At 54.8% G+C, this 15426-nt stretch overlaps 1 protein-coding gene across 4 annotated transcripts in view; it reads right to left on the bottom strand.

The window, feature by feature from the left end:
• The window catches only part of ABR (ABR activator of RhoGEF and GTPase), a 188416-nt gene that overhangs the window by 28441 nt on the left and 144549 nt on the right, over positions 1–15426 (bottom strand). For all 4 annotated transcript variants that reach the window (XM_070478809.1, XM_070478812.1, XM_070478810.1 and 1 more), the window contains 6 exons: positions 15240–15362; positions 14784–14859; positions 14194–14298; positions 13400–13474; positions 10841–10938; positions 10241–10372 (listed from right to left, as the gene is read on the bottom strand). In XM_070478809.1, the coding sequence (XP_070334910.1) occupies positions 10241–10372; positions 10841–10938; positions 13400–13474; positions 14194–14298; positions 14784–14859; positions 15240–15362 (609 nt within the window). The remainder of the gene's footprint in view (positions 1–10240; positions 10373–10840; positions 10939–13399; positions 13475–14193; positions 14299–14783; positions 14860–15239; positions 15363–15426) is intronic.

Raw genomic sequence — 15426 nt, 5'->3', positions numbered from 1 at the left:
CTCCATGCTTTTTTCTCTTTCCCTAATATTAAGCAACTTTCCTCCCACCCAACTCTGAGATCCAAACAGAAGGCAGTTCCTGGGAGCCAGGCAACCAGGGCGTGAATCCTGCCCGGTCTACTGTGGCAGCCACTCCCTCTCTCTAGACGTAGTTTTCACACCTGTCAAACAGGAGCCTGTACCAGACAAGTGGTCAGTAGTGACTTTTTTTTTTAAAAGCAGAGGATACACCCTGCGTTCTTTCCAAATGAAATCTTATGCCAGTCTCCCTGCCTCCATCAATTAAGGGCAGAAGCAGGGAGCCCCTGGCTGAAATGGGAATATAAGACTTACCACTCACACCGCCTTTGTCCACCACTCCCTGCCTTGGGGGCACTTCAGGTCACCCCAGTAGCCCTCAAGTCTGCAGACTTTGAAGCCTCTGGTCCTTCTTTAAGCGGATGGACAGTTCCCACGAGAAATGCTATTCCTCTGCCACGGTCACTGCCCCTCACTCCCCTCCAGGGTGGGTAGATCTGGAAGCCGGGAGATTAAGGGCTTTTTAAGGAAACTTCTGGGTCAGAGTGCTGGATCTGAAACTCATGTCTTAGCTCTACTTTTCCCTCTGGTTTGAGAAAGCTCTGGGTCTCTGCTTTGCTGGTGTGGGTTCCCTTTGGTGGCCTTACAATAGGGTTAACACTTATCTCATGGAGCCAGTCTAGCTGGTGTTTTCTGGGTCACCTCCGCCCAGAAGCCAGTGCAGCTCAGCTCTTGCCTCCAAGGGCGTGAGAGGCTACACCCAGCTTCCCCTGTGTCAGTCCACAGGGAGTGGGCCATGCCTGGGGGTTAGACCCTCACAGAGAGCTACCACTGCCCACACGGCTCCTGCCACGGCCAGGCTGGGCTGAGTGAGGGGTGGGTTCTGCAGCACCTGCAGTGAGGGAGGTCGGCAGAGACCACCTAAGGCGCCCCCGATCCACATTCATGTGCAGCCTCAGCCCTCACTCGGGGAGTCCTTGGCAATTCCCCCACTAAACCCTTTTCTCAAAGGTTTTGAATCAAGGCAAAAGCAGGACCGTCCTCAGAGGATGGAGTCGCAGCTTCCGCCTGCAGGGAGGTTAGTGGTTACTGGGAGCATGCAGTAAGCCAGGCGCTGTCACCGCCAAGGACTCACCGAGGCCTCACACAGGTCCACGACGGAGCACTCGGAGAGGTCACTTTGCTATTAGGTGGTGGAGGGGGATAAACCCCGAGTCTTTCACCTCTAATGGACAACACCCTCCTTTGGTTTGTTAAGAGGCGGGATTGCTTGTTCTCAGGGCCTGCCAGAATCAGTCCCCAAGTCCTCTCTGCATCAGTTTCTCTGCTGCCTCTCACCCCTACCAAGCAGGCGGGGGAGGGGGCACCAGGTCCGCCTGCCAAGGGGGCATTCCCACGCGGGGCAGGAGGGAGAGAGAAGACCCGAGCCTCCATCTGCTTCCTGCCCAATGCTTCCTGTCTCCAGAACCCACTTGGCAGGGCCCAGGCTCCCCAGATCAGGAACACCAGGGAGACGAAGGCGGCTGAGCAGGGGCCGGAAGAGAGGTCGTCTACAAGTTTGGGAAGGCCTGTGGACAGCAGGGCGGGCCCTCTCGTGGGATCCTGGCCCTGGCTCTCCCCTGTCCCACTGCCCACTCCAAGCATAACCGAGCCATCCAGACCTGCCGTGAAGATGCCAGGTGAGGCACTAAACAGAATAGGTCCGAAACAGCTCTAATCACCTGGGCCCTGGGAGGAGGAAGGGAGGGTGTTGGAAGCAGGAAGAGGAACAGTCCTGGTGTCCCCATCCCTCCCCATGTGCCAAGGAGGGGCCCCCCAGGGACCTGCTGAGAGCAGCTGGCAGCAGGGATCTAAAACATGGACTCTAGATGCAGACGATTCCCAGGACACGCACACCCAGCCCAGGCTGGGGGTGGGGAGGGGTCCACCTTCCAGTGGAGAGCCCCGAAAGCCAAACCCAGCAAGGCCACTGTAGTGAACAGGGCTGGGAGCTACCGAGGGCTGCGAGGTGCCAGGCTGGGCATTCGGGGCTGGGATGAAAGCTTTGACTGCCCCTGCAGGCAAGGTTTTCTCACAGCTGCCCCCCATCCTAGTCAAGACCAGCCACTCTCAGGGGACAGGGCCCAGCTGTGGTCAGTGTGGCCTGAAGGATGCCTGGGAGAAGGTGTCAAGGACCCAGGGTAACGCCCCTCTGGTCATTCCACCCAGGGAGGGACCCAGGCATCTTGTGGTACCAGCTCTGAGGAACCAGAGCAGAAGGCGCTCCAGGTCAACCCAGCTAGCACCCCAGAGCCCAGCTCTCCGGGCAATAGAGCCGGCACGCCAGACCCTCGGGCAGAGTCAAATGGGGACAACAGACCCCTGGGGGACCAGAGGGAAGGAACCGGGCTGGAGCAGCCCTGGACTGCTGCCCCAGCAGGCTCCTGACCCATGCTCATTCCCAATTCCTGCATGCCCTGCAGAGTAATTGAAACCAGAAGCAGCTCCCTCCAACAATGACCCCTTATCCCCAGCTCATCACTTGCTCTGGGCCTGACCACACCAAGCTGAGGGGAGCACAGCTCCAAGGGGACAAGCCTGGAACTAATTAGCCTGGGGTCGGGGCACAGGAGGGAAACTTCAGGCTGGCAGGCGGTGAGGACCCCCACCTTGACCTCCCGCCCCCTTGGAGGTTGGTTCATCAAAGACCGTCTGGATCCACCAGCCTAAGAAAACAGACGTGGCTTTGGCCAGCTCAAGGCCCAAACACAGAGGCCACTCGCAGGTGACAGCCATTGGAAGCAGGAATGCTTGACAAGCTTCACGCAGAATCCCCACAGGAAGGTGGAGGACAGTGGCCCTGGTCCTGCTTGGCTCAGGCAAAACACTGACGTCACTAGACAGATTCTGTGCCAGGCCCTGCACCAAGGGCCTCATGCACTTTCCCATTCAGTTCTCTTGACAGCCCATTTTACAGGTGAGGAAACTGAGGCTCAACGAGGTCAAGTAACCTGTTCTCCCAACTAATGAATGGAGAAAGCGAGACTGAACCCCAGATCCATCTGGCCTCAAAGCCTCTTCAACACTGACTGAATGATCCCAGTTCTCTTCCGCTCTCTTCACTCCATGGGGAGGTCCTGTTCGTTCTTTGCATCCATTGCACAGTGCCTGCCACTTAGAGGGAGCTCTACAAACAGAAATGCGGGAATCAACTAGTGAAAGCGTGGATGTGCACTGACCAGCTCTTTCAGGGACATTCCATCCTTTGAGCCTCATGTCAAGCCTGTAGAGGCAGAGTGGGGGTAACTGTCCCCATTTAACAGATGAAGAAACTGCGGCCCCCAGAGGTCAAGGGACCTGGATGCTTTTTCCAACTCTCGGTCCAGGGTTCCTCCTACACTGTCAGAGTAAACTGCACTCCACACTCAATCTGTCTAAACCACTGACCAAAGGGAGAGCAACCAAGTAAAGAAGGGAGACTGGAGGAGACAGGGGTGCCTAACCAGGGTGGGGGTGGGGTGGGGGGAGAGAAAGCCGGTGGGGCAGCTCTTTTCTTTACCTAGAAGAGTCTAATGGTGAGCGATACAAGCTTTTATATATAGAATGGATAAACAACAAGGTCCTACTGTATCTATGGCACAAAGAACCATGTTCAACATCCTATGATAAACCATCATGGAACTATGCCGTACAGCAGAAATTAAAACAACATGTAAATCAACTATACTGCAACTTAAAAAATGATGATTTTTTTAAAAAAAGAAGCTAATGGCGACAAGCTGTGTCCTGGGGGTGTGGAGGCCTGCTCTCCTAATACATCTGCAGAGAGGTGAGCAACTATGGGTGGGGGAGGGACATGGTAACCCTGGGCCTGGAGGGCAGAAGCTGAGAAACTCCATCCTCAGAAACTATGCTCTTTCCTCACTTAAATGTAAGAGAGTTGGGGACTTCCCCGATGGTCCAGTGGTTAAGAATCTGCCCTGCAATGCAGGGGACGCAGGTTTGATCCCTGGTTGGGGAACGAAGATCCCACATGCCATGGGGCTTGTGCCACAACTGTGGAGCCTGAGAGCTCCAACGAAAGCTCCCACGTGATGCAGTGAAGATCTTACCTGCCACAACTAAGACCCAATAAGGCCAAATTAATTAATTTTTTAAAAAGTCAAGTCTAAGGTGGAAACAACCCAAATGTCCATTGATGGATGAATGGATAAACAAAATGCAGTTTGCACGTATAATGTTATTCAGCCTTAAAAAGGAAGGAAAGTCTGTTGCTCTATCATACAATGTAGACCAACCTTAAAGACACTTTGCTGCAGGAAGTAAGCCAGTCACACAAGGATAAGTGTTGCAGGATTCCATGTACATGAGATACCTGGAATAGTCAAATTCATAGAAGACAGAACGCTGGTTGCCAGGGGCTGGGGGAAGAGGAATGCAAAGTTCCTGTGTAATGGGTATGGAGCTTCCGTTTGGGAAGACGAAAAAGTTCTAGAAACGGATGGTGATGACAGTTGCACAACAATGTGAATGGACTTAATGTCTCTCAAGTGTACACCTAAAAATTATTAAAATGGAAGATTTCACAGTATATATATATATCTTATCGCTGTTGAACCAAAGAGTAAGTGGGTCTAGATATTGTCAGATGAGCCAATCTGGGCTCTGAGAATACTCTTAGTTCTGAAGGCAAGGGACCAGCCTTCATGACCTCCTCCCTGAGTGTCACTTCTAATAACTCTAACCCCTCACAAGCTTCCAAGCAGCCAGGTCAAGAATGTCAAAGAAATTACTCTCCTTTCCCGCTTCAAACACAGGCTTCAAGCTCCAGATGGGAGGAAGAGGAGAGAGAGGAGGCTCTCATCAGGCCTGAATGTTGCAATCAGGGCGGGGAGGGGGGAGGCAGTGAGGGGGAGGCGGGGAGTTATCATTTGAGGCATCAGGACAGCTGGGGCTTCCTTCTGGGCCTGGAGCCCTGCCCCCAGCTCACCCTGGGGTCTTGAGTTCTCTTATGTCTGGGGAGGGCAGCCCCTAGCCGGCTCACAGAAGTGAAGCTGCCTCCCAGCAGGGAGAGCAGAACTGAAGGTTGGGTGCCTGTCCCCAGGCTTCTGGCTGAACTGGGAATGGGGGAGCAGCCATGAAGGGGAGCCTCGGTCTCGGACCCCTCTCCAGTCTGAAGTCAGTGGCAGGAACTGAGCTGTGAGATCCTTCGGGAGAACGCTCCCCTCTGGCCCGGCTGGTCAACAAGGGCTGGATCCTGGGAATAAGCTCATGGGCCAGTGAGCAGGTCCTAGTTGAGACAGCACATCTGGAGCCCGGAGCAGCAGGGCTGGAAATAGACGGGGATAAACACGCAGGAGTCTCCTGGGGCCGGGGAGCCAAGGCGGACGAAGGGGGGGCCTCCCGGCTGAGGGGTTCCTGGGCTGGGTGGGGATGGGGCAGCAAGGAGGAGGTCTGGGGAAGGAAGGGAGGGCTCAGAAACGCTCCAGGCTGGGGGGGGATCTTCTACCAAAGTTGCAGTGACAAAGGGCAGACCCCTGAGAGTCATGGGCTGACATCGCAGTCTGCCGCTGCCCCATCCAGGAACATTTTCATTTCCCTCATTTGGCCAGCAGCTGACCGAGCAAGACTGAGCTGGGACCAGGATCCCAAATCTGGGGCCCCTGCTCAAGCACTAACGAGCTGTGTGACTGTGGCTATCACTCACCCTCTCTGGTCTCAATTTCTTACTCCCCGCAAAACAGGATTGAAAAAACACCCTCCAGGATTCCTTCTGACACAAATTCTATGAATCCCTCCTCTTTTATTCATTCCTTCAACCTCCCTCTTACTGGCACTGCTCACCATAACTTCAGTGCAGGGCAGGCGCGCTCCTTAATTTCCTGGCACACTCCCTGTGCATTCCTGCCTCCCTGCTCTGGGCCACGTGGGCCCTTCCCCCAGAATCCCCACTCCTTTCTGCTGATCCAGAGCCTGCCCACCTTGCTAGAATAACAGAGCCTTAAAATGCCAATTAATGGGCTGGTCATTATGTAAAATGATTTTTATAAAATACTTTTGACAGTGTAACCCAAAAACAAGGCAATTATAAAGACTACCTTCAGTCCTGGAAAAAAAGGAGGTTTATGATAATGTTATGTGAAAACAGAAAAAACAAGACAAAATATGCACTTATCATTAAAACCATATAAAAATCTGTATCCCAAGGAAGGGAAAAGGCAGAAAATAAAATGGCTGTTTCAGAGGAGTGGGAGTTAGGATGGTTTGTGATTGTGCTTGCTTCAAGGCTCATTATTATAATTGCAATTTTATTTTTAATATAAACACAGCTTTGGGAATGAAAAAAACCCAGCTCTCAAAGCTCTCACACCTCTCTCACTCCACCTCCTCCTGGAAGCCTCCCTAACTCTTGCCCACCAGGATCTCTCCTTGTGTGAATTCCTGGGGCACAAGTTTGTGTCTTATTACACAGGGAACAGTTGGGGAACAGAGAGCCCTGGAGAGGGCCAGGCAGGGGCCCTGGAGGGTTCCGACTCTCCTACTTAGCTGCCTGGCCTTCAGCAGGTTCCTTAACCTTTTTGTGCCTCAGCTTTCTCAACTTCAAAATTGTGAAGGGGACTTCCCTGGTGGTCCAGTGGATAGGACTCTGAGCTCCCAACGCAGGGGACACAGGTTCAACCCCTGGTCGGGGAACTAGATCCCACAGGCTAGAAGTAGACAAGCCCGAAGACTGCAACAAAGACCCAGTGCAGCCAAAAAGGAAAGCAAAGAAAATGAAACTGTGATTAACTTTCCTACCCTGTAGGATGCTGTGAAGGTCCCCTGGGGTAACTGCTGTATCAGCACAGTGTGGGGGTCAGAGAAAGCTCTCTGATGTTGAGAGCTCTCTGATGGGAGGGCTCTCATTCCCAAGCCCCCCCATCATCAACATCATCACCCTCCCCATCATCGTCATTGGCATCTTGCTTTGTGGCCGAGCGGTGTGGCATATAGTGATATGCTTGTCTTTCAAATCTGGCAGTAGATCCCTTGAGGCTGGGCCCCTACACCTCAGAGCAGCCAGTCAGTACCAGGCACGCAGCAGAAGCAGAGGAAGTCCCCTCCCCGGCTCTTTTCCATGAACACTCATTCTGCTTCCTTCCAGGTACACCAGGCAGAAATAAATGTCCCTTGCAGGGAGGTAAGAGGACTCCAGATAAAGGAAGCCCTTTGTTCACCATATGCCATAGAGCAGGCTTCCTAGGTGGTGCAGTGGTAAAGAACCCGCTTGCCAATGCAGGAGACACAAGAGACATGAGTCCGATCCTTGGGTCGGGACGATCCCCTGGAGAAGGGAATGGCTACCCACTCCAGTATTCTTGCCTGGAAAATCCCATGGACAGAGGAGCCTGGCGGGCTACAGTCCACGGGGTCGCAGAGAGTCAGACACGACTCAATGACTGAGCACACACAACAGGCCACACAGCAGGATGTGGGGAGGGGAAGTCGGCCCGGCTCCTTCTCCAGGCCATGAGCCACGCAGTGCCCTTCACCCAGGCTGGGGGACGCCGTGATGAAGGCCTGGCCCACAGGGACACAGCGTAGAGGAGAGGGGAGGGCCTTTTCTGCACTGTCAGTGGAGACGCCAGGGCCGCACTGTCCTTGTCTATAAACGGGGCGGATGTGACTGTCCTTTTCCTGGAAGAGCTGTTGCAAGGACCACATGAGAACATTTGGGAACAAGCCTCCAGGAGTGCAAACGCTGGACACACAGGCTGGTGATCAGAGCTGCCGTTCGTCCATCACCACATGCCGCCCCTTCCTCACCCCCAGCCTGCTGCTCTGGAGTCCCTGCCCCCACCGCCGACCAGAGAGGGAGGCTTATTTGGGAGGAAGGGCCTGGGGTCTCCGGCTGTTTCCTGGATGGGCTGAGCGAGGAGGGCCTCAGAAAGAAGTGGGGGCCACAGGGGGTGGGCCTTCTCCACCTGCCCTTCCTTCAGGCCACCTGAATGTCCCCGAGGCCTCGGCGCCTACTGTGAGGCCACCTTTAGTGCCATCCTCGGCGCCCGCTGAAGGGGCACGGAACTGGGTGCCAGAGGCCGGTGCCAACTCCCTTCCTTGGACACCCGGGGGGAAGGGAGGTGGGGGCGAGCTGTGGGAACAGACCATTCCATGGCTCCGTGGGGCCTGGCCACGTGGAAATGGCTCGGTGTAGCCTCTCCAACCCAGCCCGGGCATCCTCAGAAGGGTGAGTGGACTTCACATAGCACAGCGCACTCCTGGTGGGGACAGACCACCCCCGCCACCCGCACCCCATCCACAGGAGGGAGGCGGGCAAGACGGCTCCATGGCTGAAGACCAAGGGCTGGGCCTCAGGGGGCTGAGGGCTGGGCAACTTCAAAGCCCTCCAGAGGACGCTGGCTCTGAACTGGCCGCTCACAGACCCAGGTCAGCTGGCAGCAGGAAGGTTTGTGTTTCTTTTAATATCAACTCCCAGGCGTTTAACATTCCTCGAAGCTTAAACACAGAAACATTTTCCTTACCAGACTGCGCTCTCGGCTTTGCCAAACATAACCTGGCTTCTTCCCCTTCCCCCACAACCTCCATCTGCTCCTGTCTCCAAGATGTAATGATTTATGGTGTGTTTCCCCTGGGGCCCATGCAGCTGACAGCAGTGAGAAGGAGGGAAGCAAGAGGACTGCGAGTCCAGGTGGGGACGATGCCATCAAGCCCTGGAATCCGGGTTTGCGGAGCCCTGGAGGTCAGCGTCCATGGTGCTCCCTGAGCTGGCTGCTCAGAACACCGTTTTAACCCTTCCATTCCATAGCCACTAATGGCCCGGAGTGTGTGGGCACCTGTCATGCTTTTTGGCTGGGCACCTCCTGGGGTCAGATGGGCAGCCCAGGGACGTGGACATGGGGCTCCCAGTCCTTATTCTGCAGGAAGTCGCTTCCCGGGACTAAATCTAGAGCTCGCTCCCATCAGCTCCTGTTCCCTAAATAATGAAGGACTGGCTGCTGGTTGCCTGGCAGCACCATCTCCCTGGCGACGGTGCTGAAGAGTGAGGTGCAGGCCCCCAGCATTAAGAAGAGATATGTTCAGGAACATGGGGTGTCATGAGTCGGATGGCTGGGCCCCCACAGAATAGCGTCATCTTCCTCATTCAAACACAGGCGCCTGAGACAGGGTCGGGGAGCACACAAGTCCCCAAGGACACTGCCACTGAAGACACCCAGCCAAGAGTCAGACACCAAACTCTGTGGCCTCAACAGCGAACCAGAGAACAAATGCTTCCTGGGAAAAAGCATCATTCAGCTTCAGCTCCCCGCACCCAGGTGATACCTGGTACAGCTGCTAAGAAGCCCAGAGCACCCAATGCCCACAGCTCAATCCCAGGGCATGTCAGTTACTGATTCCCTTGAGTGCAGGGTCAAAGAATCCACACCCAAGCCAGGCCACTTGTGTGATAAGCACAAGGCCACACAAGGTGCCAGATGGAACGTGGATGGCTCCGCACCAAACGTCACGCCTCCAAGCCTACATCCCCTTTACAGGTTAAGTGAACAGCAACCATCTTTAACACTGGCAGAATTTCCAAAAACACAGGCTGCAAACAAAGCCCCTTTCCCTACATACATTTATAACGTAAAGAAACACAGCTGGGGCGGCGCATACACACCTTATGTGGACTCAGGACCTGCCCCTGCTTGGACCGCAAGACCCACCCTAAGCCAACAAACTCCTGGCACAGACGAGTCAAGCCCAGCAAACCTCGCAGTGGAGTCAGAGGCCAGTCCCTAGCAGCCCAGCTATATCCTCAGCCCTTCCAGTAAAGCGGCACATGCTTGGGGTCTCACTCCTTCCATGGCAGACAGTGCTATCCAACACAGCATTCATGATACCTCAGAATCCTTCTTAACACAGTATTTCTGGGAAAAAGCCATCAGAAGGCTACAGACGGGATGTGTAAACAAAGACACTGTCATCCTTCCAGGCTACCCTGCAGGAGTGTGGATGACCTAAGTGCACCAGATGTGGAAGCCCAAGGAACCAGACACACACGGGCCTCTGGGGCTAGAATAGGACACCATCTCCAGCAGGGGGAGAGGAACGACCTCGGGGAACTTTGCTCAAGATAGCTGTGAACCCAAGTCACAAAGGCCAATCCCCTCGACCGAGAAGGTAGAGGAGAAGGACACCTTCCCGACTGGTGCCGCCTCCCAGGCACACTCGCTTTGGTGCCCTGGCTGCGCCTGCCTCTCACCTGGATCTGCCCTTTGCCCATGATCTTATCCACAATCTCGTTGTTGTCCTTATTGACCTTGGTCTTGTCATAGCACTTCTCGTAGCACAGGATCCTCAGGGACTGAGAGCCCTCCAGCTCAATCTCGAACTCCTGGGGAAAGACGATACAGGATGCTGAAACGCCAGGAGCTGACCTGGGTTCCCGGCAGGAGTGGGCCCCATCTTTACAAGGGTGAGAGGGGTGAGGCGGGCCCGTGAGGACCACGTCATGAGGTCTGGAGCAGCTTCCCCATTCTCTGGAGCTCCGGAGGCCTGGGAATCACTGAGGAAGGGAAGTATAGAACCTGAACTGTACGCACCTTATCTCACCTGATCTCAGAAGCTAAGCAGGGTCGGGCCTGATTAGTACTTGGATGGGAGACCCCAAACTATAACACTGTGTCTAGACACAAACCCACGATCAGAAGCCAGATGAGCAGGGAGGGGAGGGCAGAGGGGTCAGAGGGACGGGGCTGGCCCATCAGCAGGCTTGGCCATCCCCAGACAATAGGACAAGAGCACTGGGAGCAGGGTGGGCATGGTGGGGGATGAGCCCGGGGTCTCTGCGGGGACCACTCACCTCATCCCACTTGGGCTCCGTTGTGTCCCGGAACACCCTGGTTTTCGCTTTGCTGACAAAGTAGCCAAAGGAATCCACCTCCAGGGTACAGTACAGGTCTGTGGGGACAGGCAGAGACACCGAGTGAGGCCCGGGGCTTGGGAACCCAGGAGGGATGGGGGATCACGCATCAGTCTCCCCAGAGTGCCCATGCGCACTCTGCAAATCCACACACGCCCGCCCAGCCTCAGGCCCCGCATCCTGCCCCTCCAGGGGCGCTGCCTAGGCTGTTTCCCAGGGTAATGGTGTGTGCTGGGGGGTGACTTTGGGGAACCACAGCCAATCCTCTACAATGTGAATCAGGGGCAGGGGGTGGAGGTCAGAAGGTGGATGTACATGCCCCTCCCAGGCCCCAGGAGCTACCTAGCTGGCTGTTCTCCATCAGGACTCTCCTACAGAGCTAAGACTGGGGAGAGCTGTCCCTCACTGTGTGTGATGGAGACTGGATGTAACCGGGTATCTGAGCACAGCAGGTATCTGAGCAGGGCGCCGGTGAACAGGCGAATGAAGCCAAAGGCCTATCGGGCCCCCATCAGAGCAGAGAGCACGTCTGGGCAGCCGAGAGATGGATGGGCATGAAGTGTCCCTTCACTGGTTCCCCTGTGAGGGAATCCCCCCTCAGGGACTAGTTCTGGGATAAAAGGAAGGGCTTTGGAGTCGGCCTGTCTGGGTCAAATCCTAGCTCTGCGCAAACCACCCCCCCTCTGTGCCTGACTGCTCTCCTTTGGAGATCGGGCAAGACGATGGTGCCTGCAGGCCAGGCCGGACTGTGTGGATGTGATGAGTTTACTAGGACAAGCAGCCACGGCTAAAGATTCACAAGGCCTGAGTCAGAATGAACATCCGAGCGGGTCAGAGGGCTGGCAGAGGGAGGAGGTGAGGACTGGCTGGAGGCGAGGGGAGATTCTGGAGCCGTACCTCACCCCATGTCTGAGCGCCCCAACCCAGTCTGAGAGGTCGGACCCCTGCTCTGGGGGAGTGGAACTCCCTGCTCTAATGGGCCTGCTCCTGAGGCCCATCCCAGCTGACAGGAGGCAGAGAGACAGGAAGGGGGAGACATCTGGTCACCATGGAGAGGTGAGGGTCCCCGGCCAGCTCAGGGGGCTGCAGACTTGGTGTGTGCAGCAGCCCCACAGAGCCGACTGACCAGGAGTATTCCCAGGCAATGCCCCATCAGCAGATTCTGTGGGTCTGGGGCATCCAGGAAGCTGGTGCTGTTCCACCAGCACTGCCTGAGTGATGCGTGAGGGGGTCCTGGCCACACAGAGAAATGCTGCTCTAGAGGGGAAAGCGAGGGCCTTGGTGTCAGAAGGCATGGATTCAACTCCATCACCTGTGTGCCCTGCTGCGCCGCCCTGGGAAAGTCCCTGGAGCTTTCTGGCCTCAGCTTCTTTGCGTGCCAAGTGGGAATGGCATCAGCGACCTAGAAAGGGTGCCAGGAGGCTCAGAGCAGATAATGCACCCGAAAAGGCTCTGAATGTGCCAACCACTGTCAGCTCACGAGACATGTTTGTATTTTCTCTAGCACCTAGTAAGGGACCCAGGCGCACAATAGGCGCCTGGAAATAAACTACTTCCGTTCAGCATTTTGAGCTCCTGTTCATTCAGCGATGAAGGAGACGTGGCTCCTGTCCTCTAAGAACTCACAGTGGAGGAAGCACATCTTAAGTGACAAAAAAGTATGACAGGTGCTGCCCCAGGGTGATGGGAACACAGAGAAGGGAGGCAGATTTGCTTTGGAAATCCAGGTGTCACAGAGAACGTTAATTGAATGACTGATTGTGAGTCACTGGCATACCCCCTGCGTGGTGCACTGCAGGAAGAAGGCAGAGGGCAGATCTTATCAGTCAGAGGGGAAGAGAAAGGAGTGAGAGGAATCAGGCTTCTGATCCTGTATAATATTAAGTCCTTTTCTTTCTCTGTGACTCAGTTTTCTCATCTGGCAAATGGGGAGAAACTATTAGCTGTCTAACAAATTCCTTCAGGGAGAAAAGTTGGATAAAAATGTAACTGTATTTTGTAAAATACTAAGAACTGCACGGACATAGCAGATGGTGATAAAGAAGGAAAAAGAATGTGTGGTAGCAGTGTGCTGGCCCTACACATATAGGTCATATTTAAGCCAGCTCTTAGGTAAGTATTAACAAGCATGATTGCCTTTTTTTGGAGGAAAAAAAGAGAAGGCTCAGAGAGGTTAAGAGATTTTCCCAAGGTCACACAGCTTGTGATCTGTGGATGTGAGATGGGAGCCCCATATTTTTGATACCTGGGGGTAGGGAAGGGCTTAGGGCAGAGCAGACCCTGGAGACAGAAAGCAGGGATGAACCCCTGCTAGCCAAGAGGAGCTAGCTCCTGGCCTTTGGGGGAATGCCCCACACCTCAAAGCAGCTGGCAGGGCCCCAGCCTGGGCAGACCAAGGCAGAACAGGTGGGAGGCCCCATGCAATGGGTCCACAGGGACTTTCTGTAAAAGGATGAACAATGCAGTCTCTTCCTGGGGCAGGTGGTCTTGGGTACTTACTGGCTGACTGCTTAAACCCCTTGGCAGAATGGACGATGACATGGAGGAAGCCATAGAGTCCTGGAGACTCGTCGTCTGCAAGAGAGAAAAGCCCCCCAGGGAAGAGGGTGATGAGAGGCCTGCTTCCTCCCCCGACTCACCCCTGGCTGGTTGGTTACACAAAGGAAGGGAGCCAGTCTGCACCTTGGTCCGACAGCACCACCTGGTGGCCAGAGGAAGAAGCATCCACAGTCCATTGCTGCCTGGAGTGCGAGCTGATGCACTCCCTCCACTCAGCCTCGGCTGGCCGCACCTTCCTCCTAGGACTAAGTCCCAACCGCCGGGGGCACTTTCCCTCCTATGAATCCTGCCTATCCCACTGCTGCCCTCCTCAGTCTAGCCTTCCAAAGTGGAAATTAACCAACATAAGTCACTCTGTGCCAAAGAACAGGTCCAGCCTTATTTCTCACACACTACTCTAATCCACCTAACCTTGTGCTCCCCCACCACCCTGCCCCAGGCTTAAGCTTTCTGCTTCCGTGAACATATTAACATCACAGTCCCAGTGCACCAGGACACCAGATTCTTCTCTTCAGCCAGAGGTCACCAGGGAGGAGTTGGGCACCATCCAGGGACTCAGCAGAGAAAAACATCTGTTCAAACTCTTCTGTATCTGGCAACTGAGTCTTCCCAGCCCAGCGGAGCAGAGATCAGCCACTGGTAGCCAAGTGACTGGCTAGGTGTTTGTGGAAGGTCCTGGCAACACCCCAGGGGCTTGGACCCGCTGATTGAGCAACTTGGATTCCAGATCTTACCGTCTTTATTGCTGGTGACAGGAATGTTGTGTACAGTCCTAAGTTTGAAACAGGATCCTGTGAGCACCTGGAGTTCCACTGAGCTCAGGACAAAGGCCTGAAGATCTGCAGGAGGAGATGAGAGAGAGCGGAATGTCGTCATAGGTCCACTAGGACCCACGGCTCTTCTTTGAGGGCTACTGCAGGGAAAAAAGCTTAGCTCTAAGGGCAGAGTTGGTCATTGGAAGGGGGAGTAGACACTCAGCTGGGGAGAGTCAGGGGTGCTGCCGGAGGGATAAGAAGCGCAGGGTCCAACTGGAGAGGTTCCTGAATTATGTACATGACAGCAAGAGCAAGAGACAGAGGAGCAACTGTGGGCTCTGGGTCCAGTCCTACTGACAATTCACTACACATTCTTAAGCAAAGCACCTGAATTCTTTGGGTCTCAATTGATCAGTAGCATCGGTTAAGAACCATCTGCCCTGGCAATTTACAGAGTAACTAGGAGGGCTAAAGACGAGCCAGTGGACATCAAAGTGCTTGCAAATGCAAAAGGCCCTCTCTTGCCATGGACACCAGCAGGGCAGCGTAGAGTAGGGGTGGGGCATTACCTTTCTTCTGCAGTTTCTGAATTGCTTCTCTCCACTCTGACCTCTCATAGTCTGAGGACAGTAGGAACAGGTAGCTCTGAAGAGAGGAGATGAGAATTCACTAGAGTGACCACAGTCAGGCCCAGGACATTTTTGGATTCTGGGGCCCCCAATAAAGTTCCTTTGTACCCAGGCACCCCTAGGCTTGGAGCAGAAGGCAGCTGGGAGGAAGGCCTTCCTCCTAGGAAGCCTGGTGATGGGAGTGGCAGTGCCAGTGATGACCAGCAGAGGGCACTGGCTCTACACGAGTGGGGAGAGAGGCAGTCCAGGGCAGGAGCCATGGCAGCCTTGTTGGGAGCGAGGGGTGGGGGGACCCGAAGCCCCGATTTCCGCAGGTCCGGTTCAGGGTCAGGAGCCATAGAGAGTGGGCAGCCCTGGAGGAAGGGGGCTGTGTGTCCTCTCCCCATCCTTCCTGACCTTTCCATTCCGATTGTGGATCCGAAATGGGATTGTGGGGGAATTGAGCAGCAGCAAGAATTCGTTCTCAAACATCTTCTTCTTCAGGCGTTCGATGGCCCGGCTCTGCCCCTTGTTGGCTTTCTGCAGGGGACAGAGGGCACAGGGGGCTCTCCTTGCACTCGGACTCCACTTGTCACCCCATAGT

This window comes from Odocoileus virginianus, chromosome 17 (genome assembly GCF_023699985.2).
Source record: "Odocoileus virginianus isolate 20LAN1187 ecotype Illinois chromosome 17, Ovbor_1.2, whole genome shotgun sequence".
Taxonomy (NCBI): domain Eukaryota; kingdom Metazoa; phylum Chordata; class Mammalia; order Artiodactyla; family Cervidae; genus Odocoileus; species Odocoileus virginianus.
The sequence above is the reverse complement of the archived record's forward strand: the minus strand, read 5'-3'. Positions and strand labels throughout refer to the sequence as shown.